Source organism: Typha latifolia, chromosome 1, assembly GCF_019914945.1.
Source record: "Typha latifolia isolate L0001 chromosome 1, TyphaL0001v2, whole genome shotgun sequence".
NCBI lineage: Eukaryota > Viridiplantae > Streptophyta > Magnoliopsida > Poales > Typhaceae > Typha > Typha latifolia.
Genome location: NC_133086.1, coordinates 18,718,481 through 18,743,995, shown reverse-complemented (window position 1 = coordinate 18,743,995; position 25,515 = coordinate 18,718,481). Strand labels below are relative to the sequence as shown.

The following is a 25,515-nucleotide window of genomic DNA, read 5'->3' as shown; positions in this document are numbered from 1 at the left end:
CAGAGCTTGCGACGAATTTTTCTGGCATTCTTACTGACTGCGAATTCCTCTCTACCTGTGCGCAGAATATTGTTAGAAATAATCTATTCCAATAAGTTATTGCATGTCAATTTCCATGATTATTTTTTTTACGAGACTTGACTCATTTTTCTCATTCCACCTTGTCGTCTCTTCCGATGTTGGTTATCTGTATATATCCAGCTAGTAACATTGGCATTGGCCATGTGAACTACACATGGGGAGGTTCCGTGATCTTAATGTCATGAGTAGTACCAACTACCAACATGGCTTGGTGGATGTTTACATGAGACAATTAGATAAGCTATTCTATGTGAAAAGGGCACTTTAATATTTCAACCATTAACTTGAGAAATCCTATAATTTTCGAACAAATGAATTGCTAGTACTCTTAAGTTAATGGATACTTAATATGGGCTGATAATTAATATGAGAGCTACTTCTTGAATCACTCGAGTCGGCATCAAGAATTAATCAAGTAGATCTTCAGGGGTTCTCCCTTTGGTAATGCATGCCTTCCCAGGTATCATGAGTAGTTGAATAATTATATTAGATGTTGAATGTTATTATTAAGACTTATGCATCATATATATATATATATATATATATATAATGGCTATGATGGTGATATGTACATCCGGAGAAGTGGATATATGGAGATGAGATCAAAATGTGCATTGCCATATTATCTCTTGAATGCAAAGGCCAGCAGATCATCACTATAATGTGAAGGAGATGAAATAAATGTCACACCCAACTCCCTACTGTCCTCCCCTACCAATATTTATGCTCATGAATGCAGTGGCACCGGTCTCAGTACAATTTATATATATGCATGCTCACCCCCATAGTAACCATCGATCACAAGAAGTGTAACGATCTACTACTCTACCACGTTCATCTCCTCTTTCCTTTGCCTTTGTGGTGCTTCTCAGGATAGTAGAGAGCAATGGCGAGGAAAGGGAGTTCTCTTCTAATGAGTTTTGTTTTATTAGGGTTGGTTTCCCAGAGCTTCATTGCTCCAATCTCTGCTCGGAAACTTGAGGAGTTCTCTGATGAGAAGAGCTACTACTCTCCTTCTACTCCACACCGTATTGATCTCTCTCTCTCTCTCTCTCTCTCTCTCTCTACAAAGCAACAACTATGCTTTCAGTTTAAAATGTTTGATATGTACTGCATATAAGAATTTAGTTTTTTTTCTTCTTTTGGTTAGACTAGAAAATATACTTAAATAATTATCTGCATGTATACAGACTCAAGCAAGCCAACTTCCCCTACTCCCACTTACGGTGGCCACACCACACCAACACCAACACCCAAGTACGGCTCACCGTCACCAAAGTATGGCTCACCGACACCATCCGGCGGCAGCTACACTCCCCCATCCGGCGGCAGCTACACTCCGCCATCTGGCGGCAGCTACACTCCCCCAACAACTACCCCATCCACCCCTATCCCTTCAATCGGCACGTGCGAGTAAGACTAACATTTCAAATTTGTCCATATATATATATATATATTCTTGTTATATACGTAGTTGTACAGTCTAACACTAATGTACTACGTACATGGATGTGCATGAAGTTACTGGAAGAAGAACCCGGATCTGATCAAGTCCCTCATCGGCTACTGGGGCACCGTCTCCCAATTCTTTGGGCCGGCGTGCAGCGTCGTCTTCGGCGGTAACCCAAGCCTGATCGACGCGCTGGGGAACAAGCGGACCGACGGTATCGGCGCGCTCTTCCGCGAGGGCACCGCCGCGTTCCTCAACTCCATTGCCTGCAAGAGCTACCCCTTCTCCACCCCGCAGGTCAAGAACTCCTTCGCCGCCGCCATCATCTCCGACGGCGCCGCAGCAGCGCAGGCCGAGCTCTTCAAAAGGGCCAACGAGGGCAAGTTCAAGCTGTAGATGAACGATGAGTATGGACGGAGATTTATTTATTTTGTTGTGTTTATTTGTGGCTTTCGTTGTTTGATCTCGTTCCAACTGTTTGATGTGTCGTGGTGAACGGTGATGTTATTGATTTGTTCTGTATTGTGTACTTGAGATTTGGTTAACTTTAAGTATATCTTAAATTTGATGGAAATAACAGGCATCTTTGCTTGGTTATGAAAGAATATGGTGACAGGAAAAAAATGAAAAGAAATTCAGGATTAGATTTGTCCTTGGATGTTTATCCTTTGTGGATAAATTGGAATCTAGTGTACGAATTGAATTTAGATGGGAAATGAGAATGGCCCACGGCCTTCTAAACAAGGCCCACGCTGCAGCCCTTACATCTATTTGAGATACCAACCTTCAACTTTTCATTTACAGCCCTCCCTAGTAAATGATGAATCAGAAAATACTCGTGAAATACAAAGTACTGTTATGTTAGAGGGATGTAGACGCAATTTTCAAACTATAGATGGCTTCCACGCAAATAATCAAATTAACTGCCACATTCCATTCCTCATCAATGGGAAATATTAAGCCTATTCTCTCTCTCGGCTCGATAAGGTGTCCGATTTCGTCCGCTTCGATCTCGCTTTCCTCGAAAAAAGGTAGATCCGATTTGAAATTTTTGCTCCTTTTCTATCCCTTGCGCTCCAAGAATTTTTGAGTTCGATCCATAATATTTGGTTTTGTTCTTGGAGTTTCTACGCTGCATGTTGTTGATCCGGACCGTGGTATATGATTAGTGTTCGCTTGGTTATTAATGAGAAGATCGCTGCATTTGATCTGTCGCTGCTGTAAAAAAATCTCATTCTTGAACCGTTAGTGTGATATCAAAAATTTGGTACGATCTTAGTGCTAGGATTCGTGATTTTATTACGCTTTGATGTGGTGATTTGGATTAAGTATTGTTGAGATTAACTATTCTGGGTTCCATTTAGATATCCCAGTTTAACTTTTTTTTAAAGGTAATTGTTTGTATCCGAGAAAGAATGATTTCCTAGCATTCTTTGATGTATCTGAGGAATTAACTATTCTCCTTAATTAACGCATTCATAATCGGTTTATGTCTTACATAATATGTATGTCATAGAGTTTCCATGAATACTACAGGTCGAAGAGCTTCTGAATGAGTATGAAAACATCTGTACTCTTCGAATTTGGATGCCAATATCTTCACGAAGATATCTCATTATGTCCAAGTGGTAAACATTCCAAACAGCATGACTGTCTTGGATGAGCTTCTGCCAATATCACTTGAGATGACAAAAAGGAATTGTACAGGCATATGGAACTTCACTAATCCTGGTGTTATCCCCACTTTAAGTGGTCCAACTTTACACTCGAAGAACAGGCTAAAGTAATTGTTGCTCCTCGAAGCAACAATGAGATGGATGCTTCGAAGTTGAGGAATGAGTTTGCTGGATTGCTATCTGTCAAAGATTCATTGATCAAATACGTATTTGAGCCCAACAGGAAGATCCAAGTTGGAGGGTTAGCTTGTTGACTTAAAACAATGTTCCTAGACTTCGACACTAACCTTTACCTAATGCATTAGCCGGTCGAACATTGAATTTTTGCAAGCATTTTTGGTCATAATGTTACTATATCACTATTGTCTTGTAGCTTTGGCTCTCTGTCTATACTGTCACCTAACTTACGAAATAGTAGTCATGGCCTTTTCTCTTAGGTATTTTTGACAAATTCTGCCTCTCTCTCTTTGCTGTTTATGATTATATAGAAAGTATTCTGGATGGCTTTATCATGTCTGTGGCCTTTACATGGAGTATAATGTATACACTTTCAAGCCATGCAATTACAAGATCTCGCTAAGTTTGGTTCTGGTGGAAAATAGTACACGCAGAACAACATTCCAGTTTATAGGGAGATGAAAGTTGTAATATAATATTGAGCTTCAATCAGAGATATGCTGATAGGTTTAACTGGGTTTGTAGACCAACAAGCTTTAAATAATTTCATGGGTGTGTATATGTGTGTGCGCGCGCATGCATGTCCAAAATTTTCGACTACTGAAATTTACATACTTTTTATACTACACGTAGTACAATCTGTAGAACCATTTTAGTCTTGCAGTTTCAAAATAGATTATATATATATATATATATATATATATAAGGCAATGATGTAGGTTTTCATGACCACACAAACTAAGTAGAAGCACTCAGCTCTTATGCCACAATACTGAGTGTCCAGATTCATATATATAGCATACAGTCAAGTGGAAATCCTTACAAGATATTAAAAGAGAGGCTCTTAGTTCAATCTATGTTTGCACATATTCTTCCTTAGATTCCTCATAAAATCTTGCCATGAGCTACTTTAGAGCAGTCAGACTCTACATCTAGAGGCTTAAATTTGCAGACACACCATCTGTAAGAAAGATGAAAAGGAATTAGAAAAAGTAGTGGATTTTCCAGAAGGTGATATGTGACAAGAGTAATGATTTGCATTAATGCAGAGCTGGTGACAAAAAAGATCCATACTCAAGTTCACTAAGGCTGCGAGTAATGCTGATTGGATTGCAGTAGATTCACTTGCAGGAAGTTCCTTGAATCAAACAACGGCATTTCACATTCGTTTGCCGATGACAACATGTTCATGTGGTGCTGTGCTCTCTCATTTTCAACTATCTGTTTCATCACAAGCTCCTAGTGAAATTATTGCATAAAGATAAAGGAAAATATAATTTCCTCATTTATCCTGAGAAGAAAGAGATAGAACCTTGTTCCTTAGGTACATGTTGACATTTTGCAGCTCCATCTCCTGAGAAGAAATTAGATTTTGCTCAGTAACCAAATATGCTCATAAGAACTGAGACCAGCATAATTGTTGAGTCATTATTATTTACCCTTTTCTGTGTATACTCGATTTCAGCGTACAACAACTCGTTCTGGGGAACAATGATCCATCAGTATGAACATGTGAAACTATGCAAAAGAATAGAAGAAAAAAGAAGGAAGAAGATCAAATTGAACAACTATTGGTGAGATTGACTATCAGAAGCCTACTACCTTTCTGGTTCTTATTTTGTTTACACCTTTTTCTAGCCTGGTCTCTAGGTGCTTCAGATGTTTAAGGTCCATGGTGCTAATATTCTCACCCAGCATATTCCTACAAAACTGCAGTTCTTAGAACCACCAATTCTAGAAACTAAGCATAGTTTTCCTTTAGCAGATTACCTGTTTGTTTTCTGTAGGTTGGTAATCTCCTGGCGCAACTTTGATGCTTCTTCCTGGTAGTACTGAAATGACAACATGACGTTGATTTCAGCAGAGCATTACTTTTGCACACAAAAAAAATAACAATTGGTATATCCAACGATATAAGGACCAAAAATAAAATGATGAAGAAGCTCTATTACCTATAACTATGTCCATGCAAAATGAACACTCAACTTCTCATATCTGAATGTTGTAATTGATATGGTAGAATTTCACTCTCAATAAAATATAACCACGATTTTTGTGTTTCTTTATTTCTCTTTCTTGACTAGTGAACTATTTTATTGTAGCTGATGCAATGAGTCAGCCATTACATATTCTGTAGTTCTTTTTTTTCCTCTCTCTCTCTCTCTCTCTTTTTGAGAAAGTACAAATTCTCTAGTCTGGTACTGGAAATTCTTATCAAGCTGGATTACTTTGCTGTGCAAATCCATAAAATTTCAGTTATCACACTATTCTGAAGTGTCCGATATGCATGAGGTTTTTCTAAAATTCAAAATAGAACTAATATGTGAGGAATGAGCATTTATTTGTTAGTTGAAAACACGTAATATATGGTATTGACCTTCATTTACAAATTAAGTAGAAACGCATACAGATCTAAAGTAATTAATACATTTCAAGTTAGAGGAAGTGCATAAACTTGATTGATGGTTATGTTCCCAATTTCATTAAAATAAAACTTGCTTGATTTTAGTGAAATTGGATTGTATTCGCGTAGTTATATGAACATATCTGCAGCTTCACTGACTTCCAAAAATTCTAGGTTGACACTTTAAAAGAAACTTAGCATCTTAAATTTCCAATTATAAGAATGGGAATTTGAAACCTACAGTTCAAAGAATAGGAACACATAATGCTTGTTGATCTAACTAATAAGGAACAGGAGCACAGAATCCATGGTTGGTTGAGCGAGTTAAATTGAGTATAAGCCTTAACCTGTGCTACCATTAAATGTTTTCTTGTGTGTTATGTAAAGTGACTTTTTTCTTTGTTGGTTTTATATTTTATTTCTATGGGAACTCTTTATAAGGTTTGGTATATTTATGGTATTCCATGTAAGGTTCTATCCACATTAGAGCACCTTGCTCTTTGGAACTGCATGTTAAAGACGTTCCTTCAGGAACTATTAAGTTACTATGTCTTCTTTTTAATTTTTCAAATGAAGGTGTAACAGTTCTTTGCGCATCTACCTTCGAGGAAAAGAAAATGAGGCGATGCATATATTAGAATATTGAGGATTAAAACAACTGTTTTCTAGCAGCTCGAGAATTATGGAATGCCATATCTGCAAGTAGACAGAACCCCCTCGGTCTGTATTGTTGTCTACTCTTGGGGCCATTTTCTACTATGAATTTTCAAAAACTCGCAGTATCTCCAACATAGAAATAATACCTGGACCTAAGATTGCTATCTCTTATGGAAATTGGAAAATGAGGTGAATAATATTTCAGAGAAGTTTGTGACAACTCGCATAAATACAGGTGGAAAGAACATAATTCTTCTCTACATGAAGATTGAATCACTATTTCTTAATGATTTTGAAACTAATTACAATACAAATAGTGAATGAATTCCATTAAATTTCTAGTCCAGTTCTGCAAAGTTTATGTAGGCCAATGTCTTCAATATGAACTTTAAAAAATGAACACTTAATCACCCTGAACAAAACTAAAACTTAATCACTTGTGTACATAACATAAGCTTGTTGATCATTATTAATTAATTTCTCAATTGTAGACATCTTATTTGTTCAAGTCAAATTCAACCATTGCATTGACATTTGAATACGATCTGTTATAACAATTAGCTATTCTTACATCTTAGTGATCTAAAAACACCCAAAAGATGTGACTTTTGAAAGACACTCAACGAAACTTTGACAACTGAAGGAGTTTATTTGCTTTATCGTAGTAACAATCAGAGTATTGGAGAGATGAACAAAATAAAATGAAAAAAAATATGCAAGTCACACCAAGTGTGATATCTTCAAGAAAAATATTTTTTCCACTGGAGGTGCATATGCACTCAGAGAATCCTTTCTCTATAATTCTTTTTAGATGAAATTACTCACAGATGATAGGAAATAGTCTTATGGGCTCATTTTTAAGCGAATATAATCATTTTCATGAGACATTTTGACTAGTAGGGGTAGCATTAGTCATCTGAATATGCATGAAAAAGAATTAGGTATAAGGTTATTTAATTATAGCTTATATTATCATCCTTCTAGGCCATCAAACCAGGAAGCTATAGCTTTTACAAGGTAATGAAGGTGTAAAGTAAGTGAACTTTATATCATGTTCAGGAGTTTCGTATATGTGTATGTGTGTGTGTATACATACTACTTAATGGCGTCTTCTCATAATATATGGAAGTATAGAAGTTTGGATCAGAGGAAAAGGATGTGAAAAAATGATGAGAAATTTGAAATGGAGATGCGTGTTAATTTATATTAGGTCTATGAAGTTTTGTAGGCCAAATTCGTCCATTAGCTACTTTACTTGAAGAATGAAGGCAAAATAAAGGTGCTCGTTATAATTACATCCGATCAAGTTACAGGTACTCTATTTGTTCATGGAGGAAATCTTATAGCATTTCTTAGTTCAATCTTAAATTCACATTTCACAATGCAGAAAGTTCGCAGGACTCTGGGTAAAGTTATGGCAAACTTTCAAGAAATTGGTTGGGAGAAGTCATAATCTATGAGCATCAACACATGAAGAAAATCTTGCAGCAATTTCTACAAGGTATAGAAGAAAAGAGAGAAAGGAAGAAACTATGGCTGGTTTGACTAACTCGAGTAGAATTATTTATAAAGCATGCTTGCATTATTTTAGTTTTAATGTCTCTTCCTTAATTCTCTTTTGTGATGTTTTGTAGGCATCATCATCAATTGAAATAAACATAAAAAAAATGTCTGTCAGAAAAGTAGAAAGTCATATTTCCTTAATTTTGAATTGGAAAATTAAATGCGGATAAAAGAGTAAATCTGGGATAAAATAGAAAGCTTATAAGATATTCAAATGGTCAATATGGACTTCATTTTCTTTTTTCGCCACATAAAACAATTCTCCATTTTCAGATTATTTCTGTAAGAATAAATATTAACTGAGAATGAAGGAAAGTTATGAATAGAACTCCTCTACATTATTTTTCATGAACATAAATGTTCAAATGTTGCACTAAACCAGTGATAAACTAAACTAAGCATTAATTAGAATAACTGCTCTATATTTTTTCCTTACGCACAAACTAAGTGGGACCTAAGCGATGAGAATGGCTACTTATACATTTTATATTCTAATAACATATCAAGGGTTCAGTTGAGAAGACAAATGCATAACTGTAGGACAGAAGAAAATAAGGAAATGACTGGTTACTGTGGTTGGCTCATAGTATAATATGTTTTGGATCTTACAAACTTGGGATTCGGGGAAGGCCTGTCTTATGCAAGTTGGCCTAGGCGGGTCGTCAAATGCATGCCAGTATATTAATCCTGCATACTGATGACTCTAATCACATTTGCCTAAATCCTATGGTCTTCTATATTCTTTTTGGACATGATCATAGTCGTCAGATATATGATCCATACATTAGCACACATTAAATGGTCACCTACTGCACTCCTAATTTGATTGTACCGGTTAGGAAATACAATAGTGTTATTGCTCCAAAATCTGTAAATCTGAGAATATTTCAAAACACTTATAACTCTCTACACATTTACCAACAACTTTTTCAAATTAAACCAGGAAGAGGGCTTCTCTAGTACTCTACTACTAATCGCTACCAGAAGGTATCATAATAAGAAGTGGTGCACTAGTCATTCCAAGAGAAAGTTGCAGGTTTGTCAATTAAATGCTATCATAACTAAAACATGGAACGGGTACAACGGAGGGCATCAGAAAATATTCAACCATTATTTAATGCAATTCCCTAAGAAGAAGCCAAAAGAGTCCATGTATCATTATTGCTTCAAAAATCCATAATCTAGTTTCCCTGAAAGGACCAAAATTCAATGTCTGTATACTCTAGCGTTAAGGACTGGTGAATAGACATATAATGGGATCACTTAAACTCAAAGCGCCAAGTTTCTGTCCATGCAAACTTACAAATGATACATTAATATATGGATGAAATATTACAAGATGTTACCTGGGCATTAGCTTCAGAGACAGAACTTGAGGAGGTACCACTGCAGGCTTTCTTATACCTTTCAATTGTAGCTTTCACACTGCAGTTAGACACAATACTGTTGTTATTGTTGATGGAATAACCAGTAAATCTTTAGGAACAACTAATGCAGCATAAGTTTATATTTGTAAGAAAAAATTGATGACCAATTAGAGAAACTTCTAATTAGTCTCCAAACATAGTAGACAATCTCGTGATATCTGAAGCCAACTTTTCTTTTCTATTCTTTTCTTGAGAAAGATATCTTAGACCAACTTGATCAGCAGATCAGCTGATAATGTACATCTTATACTGTGCTGCTTTTCTGAAACATTTTTAGCATTTTATTGAACTTGATTTCTTTTCTTTTCCTTTAGATGTCTGATGTAACAGGCTTAAACAAATGACAGAAATCAATAATAGTTATCTCATGCAGAATTTAGAGCACATCTCGTATTTGTATTAATATTGCAAAGCTTCTATAGATATGCCACAGAATAGAATATGTATTCCGATGTGTGTTATTTGGCAATCTCGTGCTAGATCTGTGATATTTAATTTGTACTTCTCGTGGTCAAATATATCTGTGAGTTTTTTGTTTTAAAATGTCAAACTATCATATATTTATGTATGATCCACTAAGAGGAAGAGGAAGAAACTGAGTTATGGAATTTGTAGCACAATAATTACCTTCTATGTTATAAGGCAGGAAAGCAATATTTTTATTGAAGTGGTGCATCCTCCATGATTGTCAAGTTGAATTAATTTGGAAACTAACTTTGTTTGGTTTCTTTGTCAGAAAGATAGAACTACTATATGACTTTTTATTACAAATTCAGCAAATGAACAATATATATAGTTGTCAATACATAACATTTATCCTTCAAATTTCACAAATAATCGGAACCTACTAATATTATGAAAGCCGGTTAAAACCCGTGAACAAACAAGCATAACCAGATGCATCTGAAAAGGATTTCTGATGTATCGCTTCAAAATCTAACTAGCAAGGATCATGCACCCAAGAAGAAAGTGCCAAATTTTTGTTTGACAAATCTGATTGTCTTAAAGGCTGAAAGTGGAAAAGTCTTAACATTTATTTAATTTGTCCTACCCTATCTAAAACAAAGCTAGTTTAGGCACGGTTTTTCTTATGAGATAGATGTGCGTGGTTAGGTAATGAAATTAGTTTGGAGACTTTATATTTAGGACAGGAACCCTCTAATTATTGTACATATAATACTTAGTCAAATAGGGACACTCACGGTAACAGTACAGCAAGAAAATCAGTGTCAATTAAAGGCTATGAAACAAGGGACTTCGCAACCAAGTAATATGAGGTTTTCTATTTAGCCTTGCTTTTGGAGGAAGAGTGCAAGAAATCAGGATTTATGAACATAAAGAACAACACGTAGTGAGATTTCAAAGTCCTCTTGATCTACTAGGAAAAAGACTTCCTTCAAAACTTTTGTTTTCCAGCTTCCAATTTACAATTTTATCAAAAGTAAAATCTTGGTGGTCTATTACCTGGCTTTTCTAAATTACTCATTTTAAGCATTGCAAATTCCGTTCCCCTATATACTTGTTAGGAACAGCAGGAGCATAAAACAGAAATTATAAACTAAATTTTAGAAAGATGTTAATTATGCCTCGTTAATTTTCTAGCAAGTCAAAAATCTAGAGTAGCTATTCTAATTTCTTACTCGTTAATTTGATGTATGATTGTAAACTACAATAGTGGTATAACAATTACATTATTAATGTGATATAAAGTTAAAATAAAAGTTTAAATAAGAAGTAAAATTAACTCAAATACTTTTAATTTGATATATAAATTTAAATTAAAGCATTCTCATTTTTTTATAGAATTGGAATGCATACTTGAGTAAGAATAAGATAGATGAGTGATAAAAGAGTTGGGAGATAGATGAAAAAATTGAGCGAAAATTTTTATTTTGTGAAATGAGATAGGTGGATAGTAAAAAAGATAAGAGATTATTTTTTAAATAACTTTAATCAAATCGAGAGTAAAATTATAACTGAGCTTGTGTGTGAAATAATTTACATATTATTTTTAATCTAAAGTAGAGATAATTTTAAGTTTGCTTACAAATTTGGAGCAGTATTCTTTGATATAGAATAGAGAAAAAAGACAAGCTAGGACCAAATGAGGGCTTAGAGTCCTAAAGCTGACCAAATCTTCCTTGGTTATAAGAGTATCTCAAATATCACGAAACATAATATACAAGCAATGCTCGAGTTACCATACTAATAACCATTGTTGTTGAGATATTCATCTCACTTTGAAGCTATTTAGATTTAATTTGATGCTGCTTGAACAATGAATGGAACTTGTACAAAAGGAATAATCTGAGATGACTTAACTTTAAATTGTGGCTGTATATGGAGGAAGAGAGAGAGAGAGAGAGAGCAAATAAAGGAATCCAAGATTTATCTCCATCATTATTCTTTTCGTCCAAAATTTTATTCCATGTTAAAATCACATGACCAACAAAACCACCCAAAAGATATTCCCAGACCAAATATTCCAACTGATCAAGATGGAGAGATATCATTGGAGCTGGGTCTTTTCATCCCCAGCTCGACTCCCTTTGACTCATTCACCGTAATAAACTCTACATAAAGCCATCATAAATTCATGACAAACATAAAAAATACTACAACATAAATGCATTTGGGCAAAAAAGAAAAAGGGGATGTCATTTCTACGCTGTAACCAATAGAATAATGATATCTGTCCTATTTTGCGAGGACCAATGAATTGAACCTTAGTTTCCCCGAGGATACTATTGGCTCCCTGCTGCCACGCTGGCGCGCGATCCCACGATATGATTGGTCCGACCGCCTCCACAGCCACGTGGTGGCCTCTACCCTTTACCCACTGGTACGACCACCGATACGTACCACCGCGCACCCCCCTTTGCCCACCTCGATCCCCTCACGAGTCACCCCATTGGTCATTTTCCCGAGTCCCCGTACCATTCTCTCACTAGGCCTCTATCTCTCTCTCTCTCTCGCTATAAACGCCTCTAGAGAGAAAAAGGCGAGCTGGGTATTGCAGCAGAGACGGTGTCAGGAAAATCTCGTGATGGGCTCGGTCGCAAGATTCGCAGCTATCGGCAGAAAACTATACGTGTACACAGAGAGAGAGAGAGAGAGGAAGGGCATAATGGGAATAAGAAAATAAAGGCACAAGGAGAAAACCCTAATCCAAATGCAAGGAAACCCTAGCTTCCCATTGGTGGGCTCTAGAATGAGAAAGGAGAGAGTTAGCAGGAGGAATAAAGGAGAGAGAGAGAGAGAGAGAGAGAGAGAGAGAGTAGTCTTTACCAACCCAACTGCTCTCTAACAAAGCTAAAGGGAAGGAAAGGAAGCAAATTGCTTTCTTGCAAATGAGGTGATGAATCTATGCAGAAGCAGCTCCCAATTTTCCTCACACACCATAGTAGAAAAGATATTTATATATATAGGGGAGGACCATGTAAGCAAATATAATCTCAGCTAGCCTGTACTAAAATCTATCTAACTATCTCTCCCTACCCATTTAGATCTCTCTCTCCTCAGAAGCACCAAAATAAACAAAGACAAGTGATCCTAAGAGAAAAAGAATGACACCCATCTAACCTTTCATATTATATATATACCTTTCTACGACTTTCATTCATCTCCAATTAATTTGGAGCTTGTTCGTAAATATGAAATCTACTCGACGACTTGCTATTTTGTTACTTTTTGTTGGTTGTTAGGTAGGCTAGTTATCAAGTAACAAAGGAAAAAGAAAAGAAAATTATGGTAGATATAGAGATGAAAAGGAAAGAAGAAGAAGAAGAAGAAGAGAGAAGAATGGGGGTATGATTGACCTATTGTTTGCGTACTCGTAGAGGCGGCCCCGGCTGGAGAAGATGATGAGGGCGAGCTCGGCGTCGCAGAGGACGGATAATTCGTAGGCCTTCTTGAGGAGGCCGTTGCGGCGCTTGCAGAATGTCACCTGCCTGTTGGTGGTGTTCTCAATCCTCTTGATCTCGATCTTTCCCCTACCCATCTTTTTCTCCGACGGCCGCTCCAGCCTCTCTGCCTCCAATCCCTTCACCTGAAACAAATTAAATTGAGAGAAGATCATATATATATACACACATATATAGAACTCACTAATGATGGTATCTATTACTAGTGGAGCAAAAAACGAGTTGATCACATCTAGTGTTCATCTATTTGGGCTCTTGCCTATATAAGATTGGAAGGAGGAGGAAGAAGAAGATATGAAATCGAGTGGTGAAGGGTTGGTTTTTTTGGATGTCTCCGGAGCACAAAATCTCTCTCTCTCTCTCTCTATCTCTCTTACTTGTCTTCCTCTTCTTCCTCAGCCTCCTACTTCTCTCATTCTATGGTTCTATGATCTCTATCAATCATTAAATGAAAAAAGAAACGCTAGTTAAAGGTGAGGCATCCATTACCATCAGTCCCATTGTTGGATGATGGGTGGGGACAAGAGAGAGAAAGAGAAAGAGAAAGAGATGTAGTGAGAGAGCGAGAGGACTTTGCGCCTTTGAGGTAGACAGGGACTACTAATGAGGAGTGTGAATAAGAGTTGGGATTTGAGCTAAGCTGCGCTAAAAACTCAGCACTATTGAGAAAATAAAACAAAGTGGAGAGAGAGAGACAGAGAGAGAAGAGAAAGACTTTCATTGCAAGATTTTTATTTTTATTTTTTTAAATTTTAAATCTTATAGCGAGTGGAAATTTAATTAGGAATGTGACATCTATCTTTATTACACCAGCCTCTCCCTCTTCCTCCCTCAACCAGTTATTTGTTTTAACTCTTGAATATGAGTATTGTCAATTGTGAACGGCAACTCCCATATCCCCAAATATTGCCCCACTTTAATGTAATGTATTAGAATGTAGGATTAATTCACTCATCCTATAAGATTGCTAAACAATTGATCGCCTTTAAATCATTATCTTGAGGACCTAATAAATTTAAGACGACATGTTTAAGAATATGAATTTAATGATTGCTGATCAATTGCTGCAGCGACGATAAGGACATTTCATTGCTTGATCCTGACCTGCCTCAAACCGTTGGATTTTTCCCTCGAGTAAAATGCCAAACTAGTTCTGTCTTCATGGATGGCATCATGAAGCCATCAAACTTCCCACTTACTTTTAGATGCTCAATGGTATTCCACTATTCCATGAGCTTTTTATCTTGGAGATGATTCTCCATTTGATCACATCTACTTATCTATCTATATATGTATTTATGTAAAAGAATCTAGTCGATGGAATAAATGTTCTCATCATATTTCTCTAAAGTTTTTTATTTCATACCCACGAATAACTTTTGGTTCATATGACAATTGATCATCAAGAAAAGTATTGCATATCTAAACACCGTCAGTTGTCACTTACAACTAAAAATCAAATTAGTGGAAAATGTAGTGCTAAATACACTTATACTAGGGAATCATACAGGAAATGCGGTGAAGGGAATATTGGGTGGTATTACATCAGTGTTATATCCATCATTTGGGTAGAAAAGGAGTGGTTCTGCATGCACCTTGTGGAATATTCATCACCGATACCTCGGTAACACAGCGAGCCAGATCTTTTCATGCCAAAAGGTTTGGAAAAAGGATGGTAGCGCATGCTACTTTCAGCTTGGTGAAGAAGGTGATCAACTCCACTCAGCTTTAATATATATATATATATATATATATATATATATATATATATATATATATATTTATTTATTTATGTGAAAAGAAATAGTAGAGCAAACATGGACTACTGAAACAATTGATCTCTTTCCATATGAACAGAGTGGAACAAAGGGATCACTTTTTTGTGCAACATAAGGTAAGTACTGTAGATTATGCAAGCTCGTAGAGGACCTTGTGCTATCCATATGAACAAAATGGATCTTTTAATTTATAGATCACCAGGGAAAATTAAATACCAAGTTTCTGATGATGAGAAATCAAAAGAAATAAGCTAACTTTATGTTCAAATCCATCATAGAATGATATTTTTCATGCATCTAATTGGTTCATAACTCGCAATTGATAAAGTGTTATCTTTGCTGAATGCAACTATATCTACTTTTTTTAGATTCAGCTAAGATATGCCAAAGTATCAACTATCCTGCTTAGATGCACCAACCTCCTTACTTGTTTATGAGTTTTGGATGGTCTAATAAAGAAAATGATTGAAGTTCTTCTGAGTAAAACGAGCAAAATCCTTTCCCAGCGATCCATGCTTAGAGAGTATGAGACAAGATTGCCTAAGAGGTAAAATCCAAACAGTTTTTCCTAACTTTTTTTTATGCTTAAATTCGATATGCCAGTTTATTAGCTTCTATGTGTTTCTATATTGTCACCGTGTCTGCATCTTTTCTTAACATCTTTATTCATAGAATTTAGCTGGAATTATTTTGTTAACTTCCTTTTTATTTACAATATTAACTTATATGTCTGGATTTTTTATATGTCAGTTGTTTTCCACAATGACATCTTGCAATTTTCTGTGAATATGATAGCTGAACAAAATTTGGTAAAAGATATTGACAGCCTTGAACTTTAAAAGACAAAGTCAGAACCCGCATTCCCTCATCCATAGAGGCTAATTTCTCCATGAAGATATTCATAATTATCTTTCCTTCTAAGCTGACATAGACACAAGAAGTGAATCCTATAGTTTAATGCATCAATTTCTTGGAAAAGAATTATGTCCTAGTCCAGTAAAGAATTCTATAAACTTTAGTTGAGACTAAATATACCAATATACACTATTTTTTCTGATTACGAATTGCGTCTATCTATAAAGTAGGTAGTTAATTAATCCATGATTTCCATAAACACAAAGTAGTTCATCGTATCCTATGATAACCATGTGTGTGACTGATGCACAGGAAGTAAAATAAGTGAATGGATATGGGGAACCATCAGTGAGATACTATTACAAAATTTCTCAATATATCAACTTTAACATCATATCCTCCAAGACTCATTTTGCCTGCCTTCAGTCTTCTGCCGATTTGAGGGGCAGACGTTATTACTTATTAGCTCGGTTGTTTGGTCAAGGCTCGTCTTATAATTAGCACAAGTTTTCTTTACGTTGGATAGAAATACAATGGTGCTAAATGCATCAAAATTGTAGGAAGACTAATGAAAAGAAAATTCGTTATGGGAGCATTGACGCCTACCGCTGTCGTAAAGGTTACGGTTGAATGCTCTTCCTACCTTTCTATTTTGTACTGCTCATCTGGTGTGGTTCAACTTCAAGATAGCAACAGGTCGAAGAAGGTGAAATGAACATAGTAAAAGGATGGAGCAAAAGAAGGGGAGGAAAGAGACTAGTTAGTGTCTGAGAGATCTACGTGGTCCATGGACTTGTTTGTTTCCTTTCCTTTTCAGCATAGGGTCCCAGGTGCTTAAAAACTTGCCACTCCCTCCCATCTCTTTCCACCACTTGCAGAGTTGCCACCACCTCTTCTGCCAATTTGACATGCCAGAGTTCTACTAGGAATATGAAAAGGGCAGCTCACATGTATTGGAGTTATACAAGTGATAGAAACCAATGTGCGAAAATGAGTTCAATGAGTTATACATGCAAATGACAGCATTATAAAGGATAAAGTGCACCAAAAACACATTATTTTCTTTGTAGATACCAAATCCAATTCTCCTTTTTAAGCTTTTTAGTTTTGGGGATTTGAAGCTGTGATGTGGTTCAGTGCAAACAACCCTTGACTATGAGCAAATTCTTACACAAGAAATCATGTTAACAATCATATATTTTTTGGGGCATGAGAGTAATCACAAGTATGGCACTCTAGAACACAGATCCTAACACCTAAGTTAGACAAACAACATGCTCTGTCCATTGAGATAATCAACAACGCAAGGGTGACAGTTGGTTTGATTCAGCCTATCTTGAACTCGGCGCATAAGGGAAAAAAGGACTCAAACTTCCTCACTACTATAGTAGGCGAGTGTTGGCTTCGATATTATGGATTCGCGATTGGCTATCCGACTAATTACAGTGAGCTTCATTTATGTGGGAATACCAACTTATTATACTATACATATGTAGTGTAATGGCGTTATATAATTGGATCATCAGGAAGCTAAATTTGTTGGAGTTGGCACCAAGTTGGGCATGGAGTTTTGGTTGATTATACTAGGCTATATCCAAGCCTATATTGATATGGGCACACTCCTCTTGCATGTCATGGCCTCATAGGCATAGACCATATAAATTTGCTCATGTGGATTTCCCACCTGATGCTGCTGCAGCATATATATTTAAGTTGGGATAGATCGACTTCCGGACTACGGGAGGAATAATGTAGAAGATGTGGATGCAATCAATCCACTCTTCCACAATGGAAAAAAAGAGGCTTTAACACAATGGATCTATTCTCTTCCCCTACAACCTTTTCTTTATGTTCCTCTCATGAAGGCCAACATGATGCTGTACCTGCTATTTGCTGCACATCTCTATCCCTTTTAAAAGTTGGCCAGCTTCCAAACTATACAAAGAAGCAGCACATGTGTGCTTACAAAGGTACAACTTGACACTTTGAGGAAAGATCTTTTCTTGTTGAATTGATTCCCTAATTGTGTTGCCTCATTTTTTAGTTGCATGGTGTTTACAGTGTAGGTAAAGACTGACTTCAATCTCTGCCATCCATATTTGTTGGATCCTTGATATTTACAGAGCTTTAAAAAAAAAACACTATCCACCAGGCAATTTTTCTGGAGTTTAAATGGTTGTCTCTGTTAGTAGTATTATTTTGATCCACAAATATCAATTCCAAAATTTGTATCATGAAATCTTCAGTACCCAAAACATCAATACTACACACAAGGATCAGTAACAATATGCCAACGCTTCAAATCAGTTTAGTATTTCAACTTCAAAAGGAAGAATGAACCCTATCCTTACAAGAAGTAAATAGAAGTAATTAAAAAGTTTACAGTTGCCTATTAAATTGCTTTGCTAGTCCTAAGTCTTCCAATTATGAAATGGCACAGCAGGTTAGACCATATCAGCTCAAAATCTTATCCAGCTGAGATACGTTCTGATATTCTACTGAAAAGCAAGGTATCATTATGGTAATGAACTCTAATTGGAAATTAAGCAGTACTAAGCCTGACAGTATTATGGTACAATCGCTGATACAGGAGGATTATCGTCAACTATGCAAATAGAAATCAGATGATGTTTTCAAATATAGATTCAGCTCTCTTTGGATTTCATAACAACTCTTACCTTGATTAGTTCAAAGAATTGCAATGACGTGATATACCCATTGATTTTTACCCACTACCACTGACAAAATAACATATAAGAAACTAATATCATAACTCTGAAAAAAAAAGCAGCATAAGCATGATGTATCATTTGCTCTAATCTATCTTATCTGGCGTTTTAGTTTTCCTCAGATATCAAACGTATTCATCTTTAAAAGCTTCTCGGCCTAATTAGAATTGCGCAGTCACAGGCTAGTGTGGAACGAACTAAATCACTGCGAGAATCTAAGTATATTATTAGAAATTCTTTTGAATATCTTGCAGATAGATCAGCAAAAAGAACTTCATTAGAACCACTTCGTCAAAGTATGAATTTCTTTATAGACTTTGATAAGCCTTGTGCAAATGCTCATACAAAGATTCTAGATATTTTTATATATTTAGATTATTTTGAAATACATTGTCAAATACATAAAATCATATTAATCGATTTTGAATGGAATGAAGTATTTGCTTACAAATTTTTTCTTTCTCAAATATAAAAAGAGTCATACTTCAAATCTACAATTAACATATTGTAGTTGTACCCTCTCAAAAATTTTAAGGCCATACCAACTCAATTGACTTTGGAATAGCATGACTAGAACACTTTAAATAGAGCTTTTTATTATGTTTCTAAAAATGCAACCGATGAGTAGAATATCTTACATGACGAGAGTAAGAATATATCACATAAGAAGGTGGAGCGTATAATACGAATAAAAGTGCAATGCATATGATTGTGATGGTTGTCAGTTAAGTTAAATAGTCAGTTATAAATCTATTATATATGATAACTTATATTGTGGTAATATTTACAAAAATACTACAGACCCGAAGTATTTTTCTCTAATTTTTGATAAATTATGAAGTCATATGTTAATTATAGACTGACAAACACACAGTGCTTTAGTAAAAAAAATCATAAATATCAACTATAATTAAAGAAGCTCATATTGTATAACAGATCCTAAATTTAAATCTCATTAGTAAGGGATAACTCTATACCTTCTCAATTGGAATGTATTCTTAAGTTTGAGTCATTCAGCATAAGTACTTAGTAGCTGGGTCTTAACTCCTTAATAATAAATAAATAGAGAAAAATCGAGAAGGATGCCTACGTGGGAAGAGCGTAAGGAGTGACGTGTTCTTTAGAGATTCTAGTTATTTCCGAGATTCTAAATGGAATCACTAATTAGATATTATTCTCGGTTCCACGCAAGCAATCACGCCACGCTCCAAGAGCTACGCCCACTCGTGCCTCTCGGTAGGAGAACTAGTGGCCCACTGTCGGATAACGTGGCTTAGATTGATTGGTTATCTCTCGCGGGGCCCGGTGCTACTCGAGCGGAAACAGTTTTAAGTATCGGCCTCGTAGGGAAGAACAAGCGACCGGGCAAAGAGCAGTCGAGATTTTTTGTAACCGCCATAACCGGCCGTGACGGGAAACGGGGATTCCGTCCGTACAAAAAACAGGGGCCACGTGGCGGTCCATTTGTCGGCACTTGCTGCTTTACGACTCATTGAGTCCATCCCCCCCCCATACTGTACCTTTATTAATGTATTCGGTAACGGATCGTCTGCAGTGGGAGACCAGGAATTTGCTAAAATTTGGGTTTCATCTACATACAGGACTAGGAGCCAACTATTGAACGAAAAGTAGTTGGATAGCAAAAAAATTCCTGCATTTGGTGATGCAGACGATCCGCCGTGATACTTTTTCATAGGATATTAGACGAAGTTGAGGGTCATGGAGATTGAGTAGTCTTCTTCGGGTAGATTGTTAGGCGAAAGAAAAGGGTTAGGGTTCGGTTTCCAACACCAAGATAAGAGGAGAGTTCTCGATTAGATCGGAGGAGGAGCCATGAAGATCCAATGCAATGCATGCGACGCGGCCGAGGCGGCGGTGCTGTGCTGCGCCGACGAGGCGGCGCTTTGCTGGGCGTGCGACGAGAAGGTGCACGCGGCGAACAAGCTCGCCGGAAAGCACCAACGCGTCCCTCTCCTCACCGGCGACACCGGCTCGCCGTCTGTCCCGAAGTGCGATATTTGTCAGGTTACCATATCTTTCTATGCATCTCTACATCATCCTTAAAATGTTTATATGTATCGTAAGAGTACTATTTGTTAATGGTTTGGGAATTGGGTTTTGTTTCGATTTCTTTGGAAATTGCTCTGTTTGATGCAATTGCGGCCTTCTAGTGGACTGTTGAAATTTGGAATTTTAACTGGATTCGCTGTTATGCGGAAGTAAGTAGTTCTAGCTTATAATTTTACCAAGAGTTGACTGGGATTAGATGAGAAGAGGGATGAAGATGCCTTTTCTATTGATTCCTACAAGTTGGAGAGAGAGAGAGAGATCTTGAATGAGATATTCAATTCCAGAGATGAATCAAAATAGAAATCCTTATTGGTTCTACCTCCTCCTTTTTATGAACGAATGTATCTTTTTATCGAAGGATCAGAAGATATTATTGGCATTAGTTGATTATGTAGTATTCTCAGTTCTGACTTTGTAAACCTTCCCTGGCACCGTACTGTGGCAAGTGTTTATGAACTCATCAAAAGGAGCGCTGATTCTTGTTCTCTGTTATTACTCATGCAGTTATGCTTAATTTTGAATAATAGGCTTTTGGCTTTTATGATCAAGACATTTAAGACTCATAATTCGTTCTGTGGGATTATAGATTGCAGCTGAAATGAGGATAGTTTGCTTCATACTTGGGAATGACTTTTTTAGTGTTATTATTACTTTGATCAGTAATTGGATATCTTAAATGGATAGTTATGTATTGTGCTACAAGAATTGATGTGTTATTCCATCTGTAAATTACATGGAGGGAGTTCTGGTACACAGTTTATATATTCTGCTGGGTCTACAAGATGCAGCTCATTATCATTCTTTGCAGAATCACATGCCCACTTATTGGAAAAGAAAATGGATTCAGAGTTATTGTTGTCAGGTCCTATTTTGTTCTCAATTAGATTTATTCTTACTTCTTCCTAGATGTTGGGCGGCAGACTTCTTTGAAATGTTTTGGCCGCTTTTCTCTGTCATTTTCAGTGAAAATTACAGATGCAGAAGCATTCTTGTGGGCTTTAGAATTTGTTGTCATTTTGAAACCAATTTTGTCTGAGGTCTAAAAGTTTTCTTTTGTTTCAGGAAGCTTCTGGCTATTTCTTCTGTTTGGAAGACCGTGCCTTGCTCTGTAGGAATTGTGATGTTTCTGTTCACACAGCAAATCCTCATGTTACTACCCACCAAAGGTTTTTACTAACAGGAGTGCAAGTTGGACTTGAAATCACGGAACCAGTTTCTTCTATTGCTAATGAACAGTTGAATGCTGCGGATAAACTTATAGAATCGCCATCTACATCTTTAGGAAAAAGAAGTCATATGTCGTTACTTGGTGAATGTAATGCTGCAAACTCCAACAAAGTAGGCAGGAATGGAGATTTAGCAAGTAACATATCATTCTCTGGTGTTGCTGTTGCTGGAAATCTGCCTAGTTGGCCTACCGCTGATGAAAAACTGACCTCTGTGGTTGGACCTGTTGAATCATCATCTAAATCAGTGTCAAGAAGAAGTCCTGCGGCGTTATCTGGTGAGAGTACTGCAGCCTTTTCCAACCAAGTAGACAGTGGCGGAGGTTTAGCAAATAAGATGTCATTCTCAGGTGGTACTGCTACTATGGTTGGAAGTCTGTCTGATTGGTCTATGGACGAGTTTTTTGATTATGCAGAATTTAATCACAACTTTGGGTTCATTGAGCGTGGCTCATCAAAGGTCAGGTCTCAGTTATCTTACCTCTTAGCTTTGAAGAGAAACAAAAAGTATGACATTTTCATGGTTAGGATTTGGAACTTGTTTTTGTTTCTTTTTTCCCAGCATTCTGTTAACACTTCATGTAAGAGCTATCTTTTATAATGTGTACTTGAGTACTTCCTCCTCCTAGATCTTGAATCTTAATGTTTATTTTGTGCATATAATTTGGTATGAATCAATTTAAAGATGCCACAACATTTTGAAGCTCCCTTCATGTTCTAACTTCTATTGGTTTAATCCTGTTTACTTCCTTTTTGAAAGCTTAGAATGGAGATATCTATTGACATATATGAATTATGGCAGTGCTTAGAACATTTTAGGCTGCTGTTCTTGCTTGAGTGTCATTTATATTGCCAAATTCATGCGACAAATATTAGTCTAGGAGGTCAAACAGTAGCTCAAGTAGTCTTGGAGGTGAAAGAGCAGCTCTTGTTTGTAGCAGACCATCACTTTTGGATTGAGAACTTGAAGACATCTCTAAGCATTCTCCTTGTGTGACTAGAGTTAGTAGTTCATGATTAAGTACCCGTATCTTAAGGTCTTTTCTGATACTATTCTTGGGGTTTAGGTTCTCCATTTAATCTTCGTATCACGTATATTAGTAGATATCAACATATTTTGAATGATCAAGACTGGTTCAATTATCAAGCTTATATGTCATCTCTGTTGGGGTTGATGAAGTTTCACAAACTGACCTTGATTTGAGAGGTCAATTTTGACAATATTTTTGGAATTTGGTCACTTGGTCTGACTGGCTCCTTTACAGGCTCTCTACACTGATTTTAAATCACTGAGTGGGGAATTCAAACTTTAGAACAACCTGCCAAGCATATGTTATAAGTTCTATAAATATTAATAACTGCCATTTATCAGACTGCATACCTCTAATTTTTTTAAGGGTTTGGCAAACTTTCAGATAGAAACCATAGGGTTAGATTTCTTTCGAGCTTTGGCAGTTATCATATTATCATAGATTGTCTGAACCACATGAATCACACCATCTCAACCTTAACTTGTGTATTCGGGGCCTTGGAAACCAAGCTTATAGAAGGATTTTCAGCCTACATTTGAGGTTCAAGTATGATGAAGTCGAGTCTTGAAGATTTTCAGCCTACCAAAGGTGGTCATCAAGCAAGTTGTGTGTGGAGAATCTCAGCCTGTGAGTTGAAGAAGTTTTTGTCTTGTTCATACAAGACAAAGGGATATGGCTGTCAGCTAGAGGTGGATGTGTGAGATCAACTCATGTGTCCGTGATACAAGTTGTGCTCCAGTTCGGCCACATTGTTGTTCTAGTGAGTTAGCTCTGTGGAATTGGTCCCGGGTTCCCTGACAAATGGCTTTTCATGTGAAAAGGAATATTGTGTCTCCTAATATTAATACATTATGAATTTCCCCACAAAAATAGGAACTTGTTCTCTAAGTGCATAGCGTATCAGATCCTCTTGAAAAGGAATTACGCATTTTTATGATATTCTTTTTAATATAGAAGGACCTTCCTTATTTGCTGATTTGGAGCAACTTTGACAGGCTGACAATGCTAAACTTGGAAGTTCTGAAGGATCTCCAAATTATCGTTCTGCTGATGAGGACGTGGTTGCTGATGAATATTTGGGCCAGGTGCGTGAGACACTATGGACGGTACCAGAGATTCCATCACCACCAACAGCTTCAGGGCTTCATTGGCAAAGAAACTTACACTACCCTGCATCTGAAAAGGTTGCCTCTGTGCCTGATATATGTTCTCAGAGACATTGCAATACCCAAGGTGATTGGCTTGAAGAATTCTAGGTAATACTGGCAAGACAGGAAAGCTATACAAATGCTCTTCTGAGAGCTCTTATGTAAGTTTTGCTATCACTAATATATAGTGATCATTTCTATTAACATCTAATGGTGTAGAATGTGCTTATATTTTGCACCTTGGATTAGCCTGTTGATTCTCAACCAGCACTGCCTGAATGGTTAGTTGTCTTGACCCAATTGAACAATGGATATTCTTTCTGCTGAGGGTACTCTTTTCGATGACAAATCGGTGACTTGGCAGTTGGGATGTTCTCGCAGGCTCTCTCAGGTAAGTTAGAAGCACAAAGTCACCGACCTGGGTTGAGTTCTGCTGCTCTGAATAGCACAAGTATGCAAATAATGAGATTTCAGGATCATATTTATTCAGGCTTCACTAAGTATGGTGTGATCATCTGCGTAAGCAGTTGCTCCTGCAGGTGTTTGAAGTTCTGGCGGTGGCATCTTGTTAGCTCTTAGCCTGAGATTTGTTAGAGTTGGTCTCAGTTAGTGATAAACGTGCAATTCTTTGAATGAAATGCTTATTGGATTGAAGGATTCAGGTGCACTGTGATCGTGATACTAGACCACCTCTATATTTTCTTCTTATGTAGCTTGAAAGTGCAAGATATTGAATCAACAAAATTTGTTCGGATATGAGAAAAAAATATAGAACATGGCATGATGGAAGTTAGTCGGCTAGGATTACATTCCAGATGTTGATCTCAGCAGACTTATTTATATATGTTGGATTGGGTTTTAGATCACGTTCAAAACACCTCTTCAAGTGTTTTGTCTTTGTACCAGTGTGCATAGACATCTTTATAGTACTGTTATATCTTTCTCTCTTTTTTTCTCTTGTGAGAAGAAGTGGACTGGATTTGTGCTTGTGTGTGCGCGCTTTTATATGTGTATGTGTATATTATTGGGAATTTAGGGTGACAAGAAGATATGGTTGTGTGTTTCTTAGTAACAATAATAAATGATGATTTCACGAAGGTTGGAACTGTCTGTTTATTACTTTTTTTTTAGAAGGAAACATCACCTTGAGTAAACTCCATGAACGGCGAATCGAACCTCAGCGTCTGAAAAGATTACCTGAATAATCCTCCACACTGAATTACCAATTAATTATATTTTATTCTTTTGGTAGAAATTAATTAGATCTCTAGGATTATTTTTGTTGAAATAATTAAGTTTTTCTGGGCGTTTGTATCAAAA

General features: G+C 36.6%; 3 protein-coding genes across 6 annotated transcripts; 2 read left to right on the top strand and 1 right to left on the bottom strand.

Annotated features, from left to right (window-relative positions):
- The first annotated feature begins 856 nt into the window (after positions 1-856).
- LOC140781855 (protodermal factor 1-like) lies at positions 857-2,136 on the top strand. The gene is made up of 3 exons (XM_073128126.1): positions 857-1,109; positions 1,272-1,494; positions 1,603-2,136. Exons 1-3 carry the CDS (start codon positions 968-970, stop codon positions 1,925-1,927), a joined length of 690 nt encoding a protein of 229 aa, XP_072984227.1. The 5' UTR covers positions 857-967; the 3' UTR covers positions 1,928-2,136.
- Positions 2,137-4,123: 1,987 nt separating this feature from the next.
- Positions 4,124-13,987, bottom strand: LOC140780972 (floral homeotic protein AGAMOUS-like). Of its 3 annotated transcripts, none has more exons than XM_073126745.1 (9): positions 13,848-13,987; positions 13,254-13,483; positions 9,355-9,433; positions 5,155-5,216; positions 4,987-5,086; positions 4,824-4,865; positions 4,697-4,738; positions 4,459-4,605; positions 4,124-4,345 (listed from the first exon to the last, which is right to left on the bottom strand). In XM_073126745.1, exons 1-8 carry the CDS (start codon positions 13,857-13,859, stop codon positions 4,468-4,470), a joined length of 705 nt encoding a protein of 234 aa, XP_072982846.1. In that variant the 5' UTR covers positions 13,860-13,987; the 3' UTR covers positions 4,124-4,345; positions 4,459-4,467. The 3 variants fall into 3 exon arrangements, with proteins under 3 accessions (XP_072982846.1, XP_072982923.1, XP_072983003.1); XM_073126822.1 differs by lacking the exon at positions 13,848-13,987 and adding an exon at positions 13,618-13,763; XM_073126902.1 differs by lacking the exon at positions 13,848-13,987 and adding an exon at positions 13,562-13,686.
- Positions 13,988-20,446: 6,459 nt separating this feature from the next.
- On the top strand, positions 20,447-25,292 carry LOC140801788 (B-box zinc finger protein 22-like). 2 transcript variants are annotated; one of them, XM_073157073.1, is made up of 3 exons: positions 20,447-20,745; positions 21,853-22,476; positions 24,043-25,292. In XM_073157073.1, exons 1-3 carry the CDS (start codon positions 20,554-20,556, stop codon positions 24,301-24,303), a joined length of 1,077 nt encoding a protein of 358 aa, XP_073013174.1. In that variant the 5' UTR covers positions 20,447-20,553; the 3' UTR covers positions 24,304-25,292. The 2 variants fall into 2 exon arrangements, with proteins under 2 accessions (XP_073013174.1, XP_073013182.1); XM_073157081.1 differs by lacking the exon at positions 20,447-20,745 and adding an exon at positions 21,144-21,652.
- The last annotated feature ends 223 nt before the right edge of the window (positions 25,293-25,515 follow it).